This window comes from Misgurnus anguillicaudatus, chromosome 14 (assembly GCF_027580225.2).
Source record: "Misgurnus anguillicaudatus chromosome 14, ASM2758022v2, whole genome shotgun sequence".
Classification (NCBI taxonomy): Eukaryota; Metazoa; Chordata; class Actinopteri; order Cypriniformes; family Cobitidae; genus Misgurnus; species Misgurnus anguillicaudatus.
The window spans coordinates 25,706,716-25,725,000 of NC_073350.2; the positions used below are offsets into that span (position 1 = coordinate 25,706,716).

Here is an 18,285-nt window from a genome sequence, read left to right on the forward strand (position 1 = left end):
CACCTTTTGCTGCCCCGCAGTGCTGCCTGCCGCCCCTGTCTTTTCTTCTTCCATTGTGCTGTTCTTCTGCCACCCTGGAGCCTCTTAGTACTCTCCACGTCTCTGTCTTTTTTTTCTGTTCTTGTTGCAAATCCTTTTTATCTCCAGATAGTTCTTATTTTCTTAAAATGTTTGTATTTAACTCAATCAGCCACACAGATGAAGGCCTCTTTCTCTATACACACACACATTCATGCTGTCACACATACTCATCAAACATAGGAGCTTGATTTGTTTTCTGTCTTTTGCCAATAGAGCAGTCTTTCTCTCTTTTCTCTCTGGCCAATCAGCTCTCCCTTCCCCGCCCCCTTTGCCTCATCCAACTTCTGCCTTATGTGATGCACACAAATTCTGCTCTACATCTTCTGTCCATCTCTTATGTTTGTCTGTCTTTGGTCATTCTGTGTCTCATCTTACACTATCCACTTCCTCCTGGTTGTGAAGAGTTTGTCAAAACACCTTATTTTCTTCATCTAGCTTTTACTTTAGTTTCTATTCATCCATAATCCAAAGGTCCAGAGAAAGTCACAGTGAATAGGAAGTTGCGATCACCTTTACTTCCGTATTATGACGTATTTCTGGGTGAAGCGAAATATCACACAAAGAAAATTGTGGGCTTGGCTTGTGTTTTACACTGTGAGTTGATTGGCTATAGAAAAGTAGGCATTTTATTCAGAAATGGAACTAGGAGGGGACTGAAAATTGGAGGGGGCGGGATTAACAGATGCTCCGCCCAAACCATCTAGCTGATGTCAGCAAAGAAGGATAGCCACAAGAGCACAGAAGTACATTTTTAAGATTTTAATCCTTTAATTTTTCATATTTAAAAGCGGTTGTGTGCTGCTGCGCATCCATCGATGTGATAAGCAAACACGCGTTGTCGTCCCGTTTATAGACGCATATTACTAACGCTCATTAAATAACAAAAACAGTATTGTGCCATTGACTTTAGACCAGGTTTTAGTTGGTCAATAGTCTTTTGTAGTTGCCTCAAAATAGCAACGCGCCAACAATGCGCCTGAACACATTTTATTCCACAATATTGGTTACCCATAAACGTCTGTTTTGTTGGAGTATAAAGACCATTTTTCATCCATCATTACTTCACCAACCTAGTATTTACCATAACTCTATCCACTGCACTTTCCCCTTGCTGAGAAGGGTAGTTTTGAGCCCCTTGGGGCCCTGTGGGGGTGAGGGGTCTCCAGGCACCTGTAGCCCTTTAGTGCCCAGGCGGTTTCCATATCTGGATCAGCGAGAGCCCGTCCTGCCACAGGTACTCTGGTTTCTTTTCTTTGCACGGCCCTGCGATGTAAAGATGGTGGTAAAAAGAAAGCTAAACTTAAGGGTTTAGACAGATCCAGCTAGGGGAGTGAGTGATGGGGCTCTGAGCGTGGATTGATTTTAACTCTTGTTTAAACCTCACAGATTCTTGCATTTATGTGTTGTGTATGTGTGATTTAGAACAGTATACATACATCTTCCAGGGTTTCCCGCAGCACTTTGTAGTTCGGGCGGCCCGCCTAGGCTGGGAAACCCTACCGCCTTAACTAGGTCGTCCTTTCCCTGCACAAAAGGCCGTCAAGTGCATCTCGGAGAATAGCGCGAACACGCGAATCACGAGCGGGCACGAGAGCAACAAGGCCGAAATGAGAGATAGACGTGGTCCGTCACTGTCTGGAAGATAACTAGCCAGTTGATAAAACATCTCGGAGAATAGCGAGGACGCGCTTCACACCACGAGTGTACACACGTGCCACACGGCCGAAATAAGAGAAACATGTGGTCCGTCACTGCCTGGAGGATAGCCAGTTGATAAAACGCGTGTCGGTGAGAACTGTTAGTGGACTTATGTTTTGGGTTTATTTAAGCCGGTTATTGTATTAGTCTATAGTTCTTTCAAATTTAAAGTTAGATAGCTGGTGATTTTGTTGTTTGAGCAACCTGCTAGCTAGGTTGCACGTGCCTGTTGATTCGATATAATTGTTGAGCGCTCTTGCTCACGTTATTTATGTGCATTATTTACATGCTACAATAGTTACACTCTTTTAAGATAATGTAATTAATAGTGAGAAATAATCTGTTTTTACAATCTTCACGCTATCTATCATCGTTCGCCAGACGTTCTACAACATCTGCTTCAATTTGTGTTTATTAACCCTTTAGTTTCACTTCATCACGCAGCTATTCCTGTTAGAGGTATCTGTTAAAACATTTAATTCATTAATAATCTATTAATTAATTTAATTTATTAATTAATAATTAATTAATAATAAGTCATTGTTTCTTTAAAATTAAGTTTTATTTGCGTTTTTTTATATTTTCATCATAACACGTACGCCTCGCCCCTTTGATTACCACGCCCCCCGGCCCGACCACCTTAACTACCCTTCCACCTCAACTAACAAATTTTCTGCGGGAAACCCTGTCTTCTTCAGTCTCGTAGGCCAGACTTCATTCAAACATACTGAAAGATGTGTATACAGGCAACTTGCATGATTTAGGTGTTTGTGTAGTAAGGTGTAGTGGATTTCTGAGTTTGTTGTGGGTCTGTATCGTGTAAATGTTGCACATGCATGAATTGTGTCATTATTTAAAACAAAAGCCACTGCAATATCAATTAACCAAAACATTACCAGGCAGTTTTCTTTAGCCCTTTATGAGTTTTATTGACACTAGTGTTTGTTTGTGGCATTAAAGTGTCTGTTGTGTTTTCAGTGGTGGCTCGTGACTGCTCATCCGAGGGGCAGAAATTCAAAATGTGTGTTTGGAGTGTGTTCGGGGTGTGTGTTCTGTGCGTCGAGAGATCCTAATGTGTTTTCACAAGATAAGCGCCGAAACCGTTTATGATAAAAGAGACGCTCGCGTTCACAAAATACACGCGAGACACTCCTTTAACAGTAAACTGTAATTACACATGAAATTATGCGAGTATCTGGCAAACGCTAACATCTCTTTTAACATAACCCTTTAGATGCGTCTGCAGCAGAAACACGTGATGCACATAATATCACTCGACGCGCAGAACACATGTTTTGAAATACGAACCACACATATGATGGGCTACATACATGTTGTGATGAACTGACGATATGTAATGTCTTGTAATAACATCATTATGTTTAAAAATATTTCCCTGAATCGTATTGTCTGCTTATCTAGTTTTTTTTTATCTTGGCATGCTTGTTTATTCAGTTTAGCAAGAAACTAACAGCCTTTTAAAAGTGTGTGTTTTGTGTTATCATTTGCTTTTTGTTGTTGATTGTATCTTTGCAATGTTCGTTGTCATTTTACTAACATTTTACCAGAGTTGTATAGTACTTAAGTATTTTTACTTTCTACATAAAAGTAAATTTTCAATTATTCGTATTTTATTAGTGTTTTTCTTTGGAAAACAAACATTCCAAAACATATTATCATAATTTTTACTCCACTACATTTCATAATTTCAAGTTTTTGGATTATATTTAATATTTAAGTACATTAAACATCTAGTATTTTTTTTTACTTTTACTTAAGAAAGTAAAAGTACACAATTTTTATGTAATTAGGCATTAAATCAATTTTAATATGCAATATATAATGAATGCACCGTATGATTTTATGCTTTAGAATGTAGTGAACATTTTTTAGTAAAGAAAAGTACTTTTTTTTCCAAGACAAACACTCTGATAAAGCATAGATGCTTGGAAAATGTAACTAAAATACTTAAGTATTATACACCTCTGCATTTTATATCCAAGACCCACAATCAACAGGATTTTTAAGAAATGAAAATCAACTGAGCAAGGTGGACATGTTTATTAACATCAGTCAAGCTATCAGCATACAAAACCAACACTGTTAACTAAATGCTTACTGATTCTATCAATTTATGACTAGTCTTTACTTTGCCTCTATTAGAATATAATAGGGTTATTCATGTATTTTCCAAGTGAGTCAGACTGTATGCTGATATATATGACTGAATGCTTTTAGTAAAGCCTATCGAACTGTATGCATGCTCGCACATAGGACGATAGGTTTGGGTCTTGCTTTTGAGTTAAAAATCACTCCACATGCAATGCCCAATGATCATCCTCTGCCCTAAACCTAACCTAAATGAACCCACTTCACCCTATCAGCCGTGTTTCCTATTTGTCCTCTCTGTCTTCCGGCCTCCCGTTCCTCAAAGTAACCATTACCACCCGACCCCACTCTCCTCTTCCCTCCATCAGCACCAGGCCGCCCTGGACAGATTCTAGCCATCAAGTTGCTTATCATTTGGGCCTCCATTTGTTGAGTCTGACAAAGTGAGTAAAAGAAAAGAGATGTGGAGAGACAGAGAAAAGAAGAGAGAATAACATATAATATATACTCCAGGTTGACAGTTTTTTCTCATTAATTGGTGTTTTTGACTTTCACTCACCTTCTATCTTTCATTTGATGTGGTCATTAATATCATTCCTAACTCTCTCGTCTCTTACTCTTACGTGCACGTGAAAGGTCTTATTCTCTCCACTGCTTAATGCCTTCTGAGTGAATGTGTTCTGGGTATAGGCATGGTCACATGACAGGCATCTCAGATTACCCAGAACACCTCGGTTTGGTGGAGGAAAGACTTATAATCTCACAATTACTACAAAATGACTCAACAAATGATTATGCTTTGCGCGCGCCTTCATTCAGAGAGAATGAAGTCACTAAAAATAACCGAAACGCATGTAATGAGGTTTGATTTGTTTAAGGTTGAGGACAGTATGTTCTGCTTTTGCAAAGCTGCTCTTAAAAAATTATTATGACACACTGCCACCTTGAGGTGACTGCGGTGTGGCAGCCATTTTGGCTCCACTGCAGTCTATTATGGATTCCACCTCCATTCGGGCTCAAGAGTGTAGTACAGTGTGCTGATAAAGGGCTAAGGTGGTGAGAATCTCCCCTTGCTCTCAGACTTGGCATGGCAAAGGGAGGGTTCTCCCCTACTGCAATGGGCTGTCCTAATCCATAAGTGTGACAGGTTTGAATCCTCAGTTATTGATTGGGGACAGGCTCAGTGTAAAGGTCTGCCAAATACCTGGCAGGGGTTAGAATATGAGACTGAATTAGTCAATAAAGCGAAGAACAGCAAACCTCTGTGTGTTTGAAGGCATGTGTGTGAGGTAGTTGCTAATAAAGCATCAACCATGTTTTGCCAACAAGTTCATCATCAGATTTGATTTTTTTATTCTATTAATATGATTAGAATGCTCCTAAATGCTTCTCAAATTTTTGTTTTTATGGATTGTAGTCAATAGGCCAGATTTACTAAACAAATTTACAAATTCGTCTGGAGCGCAATTTTAAATTCGTCTGGAATCTTCTGTGGGCGCACCATCTAATTTCCATAATGACCAATGCAATTTAAGGCATGTTTTCTGGGGCTTTGAATAATATCAAATTTTTAATAAATCACATTGCATGATTTAATTAAATACTCTCCTTCCATTAATTTTGCATCTGAAAGGGGAACTCCTGCATATGCAATAGGGTCAGACACAAAAATCCACCTTTTAGCGCCAACTTTTTACTGCGTGTCTTTAGTAAATCCTGACAGTGAGACATTTGTGCTAGCACAAGTTAATTCAGAAAGCACACGTTAGTAAATCTGGCCCCATGTGTATTTGAATCCATCTACAAAATATGTAGGTGCACTCCTAAAAGTTGGCAAAATAAAACTTTGGCAGATATACAGGTGCTGGTCATGTATTACAGTATCATCGAGGAGTTGATTTGTTTCGCTGGTTCCATTCGACAGGTGAAGCCTGTATGTTGTGTTCATTCGTTGCACACATACTGATGTGTGTCGGGTGTTTGTTTCTTTTAGTTTTGATGATTGTAGCTGACTAAGGAAAATCCCAAATTCAGTATCTCAGATAATTTGAATATTGTGAAAAGTATGAGCATGTACAGCACTCAATACTTAGTTGGGGCTTCTTTTGCCTGAATTACTGCAGCAATGCGGCGTGGAGTCGATCAGTCGGTGGCACTGCTTAGGTGTTATGAGAGCCCAGGTTGCTCTAATAGTGGCCTTCAGCTCTTCTGCATTGTTGGGTCTGGCATATCGCATCTTCCTCTTCACAATACCCCATATATTTTCTATGGGATTAAGGTCAGGCGCGTTTGCTGGCCAATTAAGAACAGGGATACCATGGTCCTTAACCCAGGTACTGGTAGCTTTGCCAAGTCCTGTTGGAAAATTAAATCTGCATCTCTATAAAGTTGGTCAGCAGCAGGAAGCATGAAGTGCTCTAAAACTTTCTGGTATATGGCTGCATTGACCTTGGACCTCAGAAAACACAGTGGACAAACACCAGCAGATGACATGGCACCCCAAACTATCACTGACTGTAGAAACTTTACACTGGACCTCAAGCAATGTGGATTGTGTACCTCTCCACTCTTCCTCCAGACTCTGGGACCCTGATTTTCAAAGGAAATGCTAAATTTACTTTCATCAGAGAACATAACTTTGGACCACTCAGCAGCAGTCCAGTCCTTTTTGTCTGTCTGTTGCTCAAGAGTGGCTTGACACAAGGAATGCGACATCTGTAACCCATGTCATGCATACATCTGTGCGTAGTGGTTCTTGAAGTCCACTCTTTGTGAATCTCCCCCACATTTTTGAATGGGTTTTGTTTCACAATCCTCTCCAGGGTGCGTTTTACCCTATTGCTTGTACACTTTTTTCTACCACATCTTTTCCTTCCCTTCGCCTCTCTATTAATATGCACAGACACAGAGCTCTGTGAACAGCCAGCCTCTTTTGCAATGACTTTTGTGTCTTGCCCGCCTTGTGCAAGGTGTCAATGGTCGTCTTTTGATTGTGTAGCCTTTCCCATGATTGTGTTTAAAGGCCTGTGCAGGTGTTTTGAGTTAATTGGCTGATTACAGTGTGGCACCAGGTGTCTTCAATATTGAACTTTTTCGCGGTGTTCGGATTTTCTGAGGTGCTGAATTTGGGATTTTCCTCAGGATTTTTCCTGAGTTGTCAGTTATAAGCATCAAAATGAAAAGAAATAAACATTTGACATAAATCAGTCTGTGTGTAATGAATGAATATAATATACAAGTTTCACTTTTTGAATGGAACCAGTGAAATAAATCAACTCTCTGACGATACTCCAATTATATGACCAGCACCTGTACATAAAGTAGTTACATACTAGGATTTACTGCTGTAAAAATGAAGCAAAAATACAGATGACTCATTCTGCACCATAAAGATTATTTTCCAATACAATGCTCCGAACAATGCCAATATCCCAAATACCTAAACAATAAACAATTTTATAAAGGAGTACTTATAACTGGTGCTGTGGTAAGTGCTAATCTTTTCTCAGATGCGTTTACTGTAAATAAACGGTTCTAAGTCGGGGTCTTGTGTCAAAACTGTCTACTACTGTACTTTTATTAGATCTCTCTACAGCTTTCAGACATTTTAAGGATTTTTTTATGTCTAATTGCACCTTTAATTTAGTTTGACTGCGCAGAGACACTTGGCCTGTAATTTTATATGGCAGGGTATTTAAGCGGGCTTTTAACTGTTTATATCATTCGCTGTTTTTAGTTAGGTTCTTTTCTCTGTCTGTCTGTCTTTCATATTGATGTCTTTCCTCTGCCAAGCCACTCCCAGTATCTCTTTTTCTGTTTCTCTTTTCTCTGTGTGTATTTGTCTCTTCTTCTGTCTCTTCTCTCTTCTGCTGTCTGACTCTTTCTTATGTCTACACCCTGGTGATCAACAGGAGCCTCTCTGGGTAAAGTCCCCCCGTCCTTATTGTCGCACGGCTACCGTCCAGCTCACGCGATGGCTTCTCTCTCTTTCTTTCTTTATCCCTTCCCTACCACCCCTTCCTTCCTCTTTTCCTCATCCGCTCTCGTTCTGTCCATTCCACTGCCTGTTTTATTCTGCCGTGACGGTTCTAATTCTAACAGGATCTAAACTCTTAAACTTACACAAGTTATCTCACACGATACGGATTTCTTGCACTGCTTGAGAGGTAGTCCACACTTCTCTACGAGCAGAGTCCATACTAAGCAGTTGATTATTGGTAGCGTGGAACGTTGCCAGCATTCCGACTCAATCAATATGCCATGAACTGGCCGGTCTTCAGCTGGGACTTGCATAGAAGTTCATAGTTAAAGACAACCGCCCTGGCTGCTTGATTGAAGAGTTCATCTCTGTTTGTGTTGGTATCTGCGTAATTACCCTAAAAATTACTTTCTTGCAAATGCAGTGTTTACACTGTTAACACTTCATCTAAATAGATACCTCCCATAATACAAACAGAGCTGTCTACACTGGAAACACATGCTGTGGAGCATTGCGCTTGAGACGCTTTTCATTTAAATGAAAATAACACTTTATCTAATAATACTTTGTTCCAAATTGAATTCAATTGCTATTAAAAATTCACTTACTGGATTGTATTTTCATTGTACTGTTGATGATTCACTTACAATGCTTAATCTCTTATGTTGTTTCCAGTGTAAACACAGTGTAGCATTTTCCAAAATGCCCACCTTTTATTAACGTAAATATGGTGGCGGAAATGTTAATTTCAAGTCTTTCCTTTGGTTTCTTTATCAGTTTGAATGCAATAAAATGTCCTTTTAACTTGTCTTTGTCTCCTGGTTTGAGCTTCCTCAAGTTCTTCTAGGGACAAGATACAGTTGGACTCCAGTCAGCATCTCAATGAACCCTCAGTTTTTTTCATGTTACCTACAATTAACACAAAAAGCCTCTCATTCCCAGACCTCCATTCCCCTGTCCGCTCTAACAAAGCTAAAACAAAAAAGAAAGAAAGAGGTTTGGCTGGGCATTGCACCGGAAAATGCCTGACAGTTTTGATACTTACTTGAATGTGTTATGCTTTTGGAATGCCCGGAAAAGGTAATGAGTTCAATCTGAAAAATTGCTTGAGGAACAAAAGGTTTTTTGAATCAAACTCGTAAACGTCTCACATCAAATTAGCTAAAAATATAATCTCAGTATTACTGCTCATACTGTACTGTAGTATCAGCTGATGCATGGTGGTATTGAGAGTATCTTATACATTTTGAGCACAAAGCAAGTTCTCATGATTTATTTATGTAAATGTTTGCCTCAGTGAAAGTATTTAAAGAGTTCCCCTCTCTCACCATGTTAATATCATGTTGTTTGCCCTCCAATCCACAGGGGGAGCAGTAAGGGGAAAGATATTAGTGTCATCAAGTCTCTGAGAGTCCTAAGGGTGCTGCGTCCTCTGAAGACCATCAAACGTCTTCCCAAACTAAAAGTACTGTCAACCGGCACAAATATCCATTTCTACAATACCTGTATGCGCTAATTTGCAATGCTAATTCCTTTTGTTTGTTTCTCCTAGGCTGTGTTTGACTGTGTAGTAAATTCTCTGAAGAACGTCTTGAACATCCTTATTGTCTACATGCTCTTCATGTTCATCTTTGCTGTAGTGGCTGTCCAACTTTTTAAGGGACGATTCTTCTACTGCACCGATGAGTCAAAAGAGTTTGAACGTGACTGCCGGTGAGAATAACTGAATTGCAGAATGGAAATGATGAAATACTTTTCTAAGGGCCAAAGTATAGTCAATTATCAGGATTTATGAAACCCCACGTACATTATATGTATAGGTCGCGCATCCGCCTACACGAAAATGACATTATACATTTTAATGCAGATGATGTTAAAGTTATGCTTATTTTGCTACTAGTTTAACTGAAGCTATACTATTTAAAAGGACACTCTACTTTTTTTGAAAATATACCAATTTTCCAGCTCCCCTAGAGTTAAACATTTGAGTTTTACAGTTTTGGAATCCATTCAGCTGAACTCCGGGTCTGGCGCTACTACTTTTAGCATAGCTTAGCACAATTCATTGAATCTGATTAGACTATTAGCATTGGATATTTTTCCTATTTAAAACTTGACTCTTCTGTAGTTACATTGTGTAGTAAGATCGACAAAAAAAGAAAAGTTGCGATTTTCTAGGCAGATATGGCTAGGATTATACTCTCATTGTGGCGTAATAATCAATCGCTTTGCTGCTGTAACATGATATTACGCACTGCCATTGAAAGTTACTAAGGGAACTATTTTCGGCTTCTGTGTAATATCATTGCGCCTCCTGCAACCATGTTACAGCAGCAAAGTGCTTGATTCAGCAATGCTAATGGTCTAATAAGATTCAATGGATTGGGCTAAGCTATTCTACAAGTGGTAGCGCCAGACCCGAAGATCAGCTGAACGGATTCCAAAACGGTAAATATCAAATGTTTAACTCTAGGGGAGCTGGAAAATTTTTATGTTTTCAAAAAAGAGTGGAATGTTCCTTTAACATTCATTCGCAAAGCCTGAAACCGTTTACAGGCTTTTGGTTCCGAGCAGAAATCTATGAAATTTAATTTATGTAATTGACTTCATGTAATCCAAGAGTGAAGGTAATTTTTTCTAAAAAATAATTTTGTGTGTGTGTTGCTGTGTTTGTATTTCAGTGGCGAATATTTGGTATACGAGCGTGATAATGAGGTAAAATCGCAGAGGCGGGAGTGGAAGAAGTACGATTTTCACTACGACAACGTGCTCTGGGCCCTGCTTACTCTCTTTACTGTGTCCACTGGAGAGGGGTGGCCACAGTAAGTCAACATATACACAGTATAGTGATCTTAGGTGGCAAAAATGAAGTTGTTGGTTTAAATTAGTAGGTATATTTTTTCAAAAACTACAAAGCTCACATGACTAGACCGAGCAGACATTCCCATTTACAAAGATACTTGGATTGTAAAAATCTGTTGAGGATTGAGAGAGTTATGATATTGTTAATATTAGAAATCAGAGTAAAAAGTTATATATAGATGTAAATGGAAGGCATGTGACCGAAAATGCTGCTTATTCACATGTTTTTGCTTGGAACTTTCTCATTTCATCAGATATTTGCATGAAATTTTAACAGACGGTAGAAATTTGTTAGTTCTTTCAAATGAAATCATGAACATTTACTGTTTTAGTTGGAATGGGCTATTTAGTTGGAATTAGTTTTTCATATTCAGACTCAGACCCAGGGTTTTTAGAGTGATGCCTGCCATTCTGATGTTCTGACAGGACGTTCACTAATCTACCACCACAAACGTGACTTTTCACTTTTCCAAATTTCCGCGATTTATTTAAATACCTTCTCCTCCATAGGTTTCGATGAAATTTCGTCAGTACCAAGATAAAAGATAAATATTTTGTCACACCTACCATTCAATAGTGCCGACCAGTTGAAAGAGACACAAATTTTCAAACAGTTGCTGTAAAATAAAAACACCTCAGGACTGAAAGCTCAAAATTACGCTTCTGGTGGTTCTTCCTAACGTATTTATTGTAGTATTTAGTAAAAAAATACTACAACCATGCGGCGAGAATTGGATATTGCATGACACGCATTTTAAAGTAACACGCAGGTTGAAACCCAGAAGTTTGGGCCAGAAATTCGACTCGTGTGCCTGCGATATCAGCATTGCTAAAATTAGAGCTGAGCACATAGTGAGACAAGGAAGGGTTACGAAACATTGTCTAATGAGAAAATCAAAATTGCAATGAAATCATTTATGTAGATATTCACAGTGTTGCTTAAAATGATTCATTTGCTACCCACATTCTGTAATTTACTCACTTTTAATGTCTTTCAGGGTGTTAAAACACTCGGTGGACTCCACTTATGAGAACCAGGGCCCGAGCCCGGGGTATCGGATGGAAATGTCCATCTTTTACGTGGTGTACTTCGTTGTCTTCCCCTTCTTCTTCGTAAACATCTTTGTAGCTCTCATCATCATCACCTTCCAGGAGCAAGGAGACAAGATGATGGAAGACTACAGCCTCGAAAAAAATGAGGTACTTGTGCCACTGTTTACAGTATACGGGATGGGTTTTTGTGTATAATCCATAAATGGTTACACTAGTCTTGTGTTCAAACACTTTAAAAAGTGCTGGGTTGTTTTTAACCCATTGGACAGAAAACAGGGCTAGGATAAAAATTACCCAGGTTGTTTCAACTCAGTTGCTCAGTTGCTGGGTTATTATAACCCTAACCCAGCGGTGTGTTCTGTTCAATATTTACCCAGCATGGGTTAAAAACAACCCAGCATTTTTTTTTTAAGTAAAGGATCATTAAAGGGTTCATGGTAATACTGAGCTGTTTTAAAACTTTGCTCTTCAAAGGATAAATATTTGATAATGGCTATAAGTTTATGTTTAATACTTTTTCAATAGAAAACTGTAGTCATTTAAATTTTTCTATGCATTTCTTTAACAATATTAGCATACTGACCTATTAGCTCTGTCACATGCTAATCCAAGAATCAGCTTTAGTGCAATTCACTAATTTTACTTTTGCAGAGCAGCAGTCATGCAACATGATATGTCAGATGCTCCTTTCACTGTTTTCTGTTCTTTATTGTTCTCCAGAGAGCCTGTATTGATTTTGCTATAAATGCCAAACCTCTGACACGCCACATGCCGCAAAACAAGCAAAGCTTTCAATATCGAATGTGGCAGTTTGTTGTGTCACCTCCATTTGAATACAGTATCATGGCTCTCATTGCGCTCAACACCATTGTCCTGATGATGAAGGTATGAGTGTCTTCTTCATCAACTAGTAGTATATAAATATCGTTCTTTTGCATCAGTCCGTCTTCATTTTCTTACTATCTGCGTTTCCAGTACGAAGGTGCATCCGATGGTTATAATAAAGTCCTGAAGAACCTGAACATAGTGTTCACAACACTCTTCTTCATGGAGTGTATTCTGAAAATCATTGCTTTTGGTGCCCAAGTAAGTCTGACAAAGATTTCTTCCTAGCATCATATCAGAAATATTCATTTTATCAAGTCTTGATAAGTTTTATGAACTAGGTTTTCTTCTCGTAAATTTAGGAAATTGTATTCTTACCAGATAGCTAAAGCATCTATATCTAATTTACGCTCACTTGTCTCCATGGTTACAGCTATGTGATTGGCTAAAATGTTTTAATGGTTCTTTCAAAGCACGATTGGGTGCCATGAGACCTCTTTCTCCAAGTACTTCACTGTGATTGGCTAACACATGCTCTACTTTTGTTTTCCCGCAGAATTATTTTCGAGACGCCTGGAATATTTTTGATTTTGTGTCCGTTCTCGGCAGCATCACAGATATTTTAGTGACAGAGCTAGGGGTAAGTGCACTTTTGGTAGTTGCTAGTCGAAAATTAATAGACAGATGTGAATATGTCCACGCGTTCTATCAAACTTTATTTAAATTGTTGAATGTTGAATACTTGTTTCCTACATCAGTAATTTTCTTCTGAATCACAATAACGCATTCAGTTGTTTAGTTGTATGATCTACCAAGCCATTTTGTGTTCATGCTTTTGTGTTTTGTATTGGTGTTGTGTGTAAATGTCAGTGTTTTAGTGTGTATTTGTCGTGGTTTGTGTCCTACATGTGTTTTTGAAGGCTCCTTATTTAAATTAAGACAGTTGCACTTTAATGTGTTAGACTGAAGTTTACAGGCTGTCCCAGTGGACTTACACTACACGACTACATATACCTGAATAAAAACTGGGTATAAATCAAACTGTAATTATAACTAGTGTCTGGTTAAATTCAATATCCTTAATATCCTGTCTGTCCACTGGAACAGCCTGCGTAGTGAATCAATATCCACCATATCTGTGTTTGATTAATCAGCTTGTTGACTGTATCCATAATGACTTATTCCTGTTTTATCTTTTTACATGCTTTCTTTGTTCCTCTGATTTGTTGGCGATAAATCCATCCAATCCAAAACAAAACAAAAAAATGCACTATGAAACTCTCATATCTTCCATCTCATATGTGCTCATCCAAAACCCTTCACACACTCACTGTACATGTATGCACCCATCTACTGCAACAACACGTAGAATCTGGTTGGTTTGTAATTTTCTCTTAGCTACCAATGCATCCATTACCCACAATGCCTCTCTCTTTCCTCCCTTCCTTCGTGAAAGCATGCGCTTTTTGAATGACGACCCCCTGGCCCGGGGATGCTTGCTAACTGGATTGCGTGCTCTCTCCCTGATATTGTTTAGATAAATGCTTACATTGTTATTTATATATATTTAAGCAGCAATCAACAATAACTTAAACTGAGAATAGGGGATATGATTTCAATATTTTTCTTATTTTAAACTTGACTCTTTTGTAGTTACAACGTGTACTAAGACCGGAAAATTAAAAGTGGCGATTTTCTAGGCTGATATGGGTAGGAACTATACTCTCATTCTGGCATAATAATCAAGGACTTTGCTGATGTAACATGGCTGCAGCTGGGGTAGTGATATTACGCACTGCCCAAAAATAGTCCCCTTGGTTACTTTCAATAGCAGGGGACTATTTTCAGGTGCTACGTAATATCATCGGCCTAGAAAATCGCAACTTTTAATTTTCCGTAATTACAGAAGATTCCAATTTTAAATAGGAAAAATATCAAAACTCTTTAGTTATTTTTTAGCGTGATGCTAATGGTCTAATCAGATTCAATGGATTATGCTAAGCTATACTAAAAGTGGTACCCTCAGACACAGAGATCAGCTAAATGGATTCCAAAACGGTAAAAAACAAATGTTTAACTCTAGGGAAGCTGGAAAATGAGCATATTTTTTTAAAAAGTGGAGTGTCTCTTTAAGCCATTTTTACCATGGTAGATTTATCTGTACAGGCAGGGCAGATAAATATTTTAAGACGCGGCTATTTAGTATAAATGCATTCGGACAAATTTGATTCACTTTTGCCCCTGTGATGTTACGTTTATTTTTTATAAATAATTGTACGTTTTTGTGTGATTCATTTTATACGAATTCATACGAATTAACCTCCTTTTAAAATACATACGAATTCCCTTGAGATCAGGTTGGTTAATAAAAAACTTTGTTTCAGTTCTTTAGTATAATAGTGGGCCAATATCTAAACAATTAAAATACAACATTTACGATAAATTACCCTGAATTACAAAATGTTGTGATGAAATTATAATCTTTATTTAACTATAAATATGCACTTCATTTAACACTTTAAATAGTGACTGATTTAGTAATAAAATGCCTTTAAACACTTGCGAAAATAGTCAAAGACATCTCCATCACCTGAATGCCATGCACTTTAGTAAAAGCTGCATGTTCGCTCTCCTTTCATCTCTCTCGTCCATTCCTTTACTCATCAGCCTGTTCTGCACTGCTGTAGGTCCTCTTCTGAATGGGAGAGGGCACTACGTCTCTCTCATTAAAGGTTATGTGTATGATGGAGTGGGGAGTGATCCTCAATAACCGGTCCACAAATTTTGTGCATATTTGCAGTTACAAAATGTCTGTTTTGGAAAGTTTTATAAAGGGATGAATGAATACATTGGATTCTTGGACATTAAAAAACAGAAAGGTCATCATTTATTCACCATTATGTCCCTTGGAACCTGTAGGGACACAAAAGGGATCATGTCTGCTCTTTTTTATAAAATGAAAGGTGATTTTTAAGCTAAACTTTTCTGTGCAAAAAAACAACATTGTGTTTCTCACACAAAGCTTTTATAAAATAGCATATAGCAAGCGATGTGAACTACTTTTATGGTGCTTTTATTAATAAGAGTAAAGAACAACTACTTTCGTTGTGTACAATAGAGCAGATATAACCTTTTTAAGCTTTTGTAATATGTGGAATAAAGTCATATGAGGTTAATGACATGAGGATGTATAAATGACGAACTTGAAAATACACTGTTGACATTTTTCATTTAAGCAATTCTAAACTTAGTTAAAATAAACTCTGTGTGGATTGGACCGTTGAGTATCACATGACCAAAGTAGCCATGAATCCCCACTGGTCAATGCTATTGGCGCTTTGTTGTGTAATGCTCGAATGCCTTAATATTACAGCGCAGGGTGCTTCCATATTTGTGGCTTGCCTGTCCCAACAGATCAGTGCATTTGATTAAAAAAGTTGATGCTTTAATATGATTGGATGATGACTGTTACAGTTTAGTGGTGTTTTTTTTTCTTAACCCCCTTACTGAATTAATTTTAATATATTTCATTCACTTTTACTTTTACAGTTATTTTTGTTAACTGATGTCAACCCTTATTTTTATTTTATTTTATACATTGTATTAATTTAACCCAATCTCTACCTCCAGATTTTTGTTTATTTATTTATTTATTCCAATTTTTGGAAATGACCTTTATTATAATTTAAGAAAACTGATTATAATTTAAGAAAACTGATTGAAATTTTGTCTTCTTCACTTTACCTCACATTTCTCTACCATATCTTCTCTTTCACATTCACTCTGTTCTTCTGGAACATTCTCCTCCATACGTATTCAGAATAACTTCATAAATCTGAGTTTTCTGAGACTCTTCCGAGCAGCTCGTCTCATTAAGCTCTTGAGGCAGGGTGAGACCATTCGCATTCTGCTTTGGACCTTCGTTCAGTCCTTTAAGGTATAAAGCCTCATTTCTATAGTTCTCATGCACAATAATTCATTTGCTCTATTTTTGTATATACACAGTTTTTAAGCATAACATATTACCATTTTGTTTATTCATTTATTGCATATTAACAAGACATCTAGCATTCCAGTATTGAATTCAATTTACACAAGACTGCACCAAAACAATAAATATTTTTATATAAAAGAACAGAGAGTTGTTCAAAATCATCTCAGACCTTTTAATCTCTTATGCTGCGTTTACACCAGCCGCGGTAGAGGCGTCAAGCGCGAGTGATTTCAATGTTAAGTCGATGTAAAGACGCGTTGACGCGCGTCTGGAGGTCTCACGGCGGGAATGAGGCGTTAAGCGCGGCAGACACAATTTCGCCTCATTCGCGCGTCTAGTTCGAATTGAGTGTTGCCGCGGCAAACGCGCAAGTTGAAAAATTTGAACTTTGTCGGAAAATGAACTGCATTAACCAATCAGGAGCTTGCTTTAGTAGTGACTTGATTACAGAAAGCGAGCAGTCTCGCAGAGGCCCTTCCCATGACGCAAATTCACGTGTGAATGTCTCGATGAGTAGAATTTCACGTGCGGCTTTCACAAGCAAATTAAGCAAGTACACTCAAACTGTTCAAGCGGGAAACTAGGCACGGTAGACGCGAATTTAACACCTCAAACGTGGCTGGTGTAAACCCACGGTAATGTTGCGTTCAGACCAACCTCGGTAGAGGCGTCAAGCGCAAGTGATTTCAATGTTAAGTCAATGTAAAGACTGTTGACGCGAGTCTGGAGGTCTCGCAGTGCGAATGAGGCATTTAGCACGGCGCGGTAGACACGACTCCGCCTCATTTTTGCGTCTAGTTGAAAAATTTTAACTTTGGCAGAAAAACGCGCCGCGATAACCAATCAGGAGCTTGCTCTAGTAGTGACGTAATAACTGGAAGCGAGCGGAGTTGCAGAAGCCCCTCCCATGATGCGAATTTTCACCTGAAAATCTTGATGACTAGAATTTCACGCGCGTCTTTCAAGCGCGAATGAATCGAGTAAACTCAAAATGTTCAAACGGAAAACTAGACGCGGTAGACGCGAATTTGATGCCTCAAACGCGGCTGGTGTGAACCCATGGTAATGCTCAGTTGTAAAAACTAAACTATTGAAATCTGTCAAATTTTTCCTCCATTTAAATCTTTCTTTCGCTTGCAGGCTCTGCCATATGTGTGCCTACTCATTGCAATTCTGTTCTTCATCTATGCCATCATTGGCATGCAGGTAACAGCTGCAACCTCTTTAACACCAATGTGGATTTTTTAAGGATTTTTCTTACACTCGCCGGGGTAAATTTTGTGGTACAAAATGCTACAATAATGTGAAAATGAGTCAAAAGAGCCAAATGGCAAGTGGTTCTCAAACTTTTTTGGCATGTGGTCCCCTTTTTGTACGGTGCATCCTTTCGTGGCACATAAAACATTACAAAACTTAAAATTTAATTTGAAAAACATATTAAATTATACAATGTAATGCTGTTGGTTAGTAGCCCTTATTATCTGAGGTTTAAATACACAGAATTTATAATGAATAGGCTTTATGCCCAGTTGCACCACCTCCTGAACTCCAGCCAGCTACCCGTTTCCTGTCTGCCATTATCTGAAAAACCGATGAATACAGGTGTGTCTGATTATTGTTGTTGTGAAGGTCGGGCACACCTGGATTAATCAGTTTGTTTGTGACTACTGAGGTCAGGCACACC

General features: G+C 38.3%; 1 protein-coding gene across 5 annotated transcripts in view; it reads left to right on the forward strand.

Moving 5' to 3' along the window:
• cacna1ab (calcium channel, voltage-dependent, P/Q type, alpha 1A subunit, b) overlaps positions 1 to 18,285 on the forward strand; it is a 190,250-nt gene that overhangs the window by 131,359 nt on the left and 40,606 nt on the right. For all 5 annotated transcript variants that reach the window (XM_073876150.1, XM_073876154.1, XM_073876151.1 and 2 more), the window contains 9 exons: positions 9,233 to 9,332; positions 9,420 to 9,580; positions 10,549 to 10,689; positions 11,728 to 11,929; positions 12,503 to 12,667; positions 12,758 to 12,868; positions 13,164 to 13,247; positions 16,428 to 16,544; positions 17,742 to 17,807. In XM_073876150.1, coding sequence (XP_073732251.1) covers positions 9,233 to 9,332; positions 9,420 to 9,580; positions 10,549 to 10,689; positions 11,728 to 11,929; positions 12,503 to 12,667; positions 12,758 to 12,868; positions 13,164 to 13,247; positions 16,428 to 16,544; positions 17,742 to 17,807 — 1,147 coding nt within the window. The remainder of the gene's footprint in view (positions 1 to 9,232; positions 9,333 to 9,419; positions 9,581 to 10,548; positions 10,690 to 11,727; positions 11,930 to 12,502; positions 12,668 to 12,757; positions 12,869 to 13,163; positions 13,248 to 16,427; positions 16,545 to 17,741; positions 17,808 to 18,285) is intronic.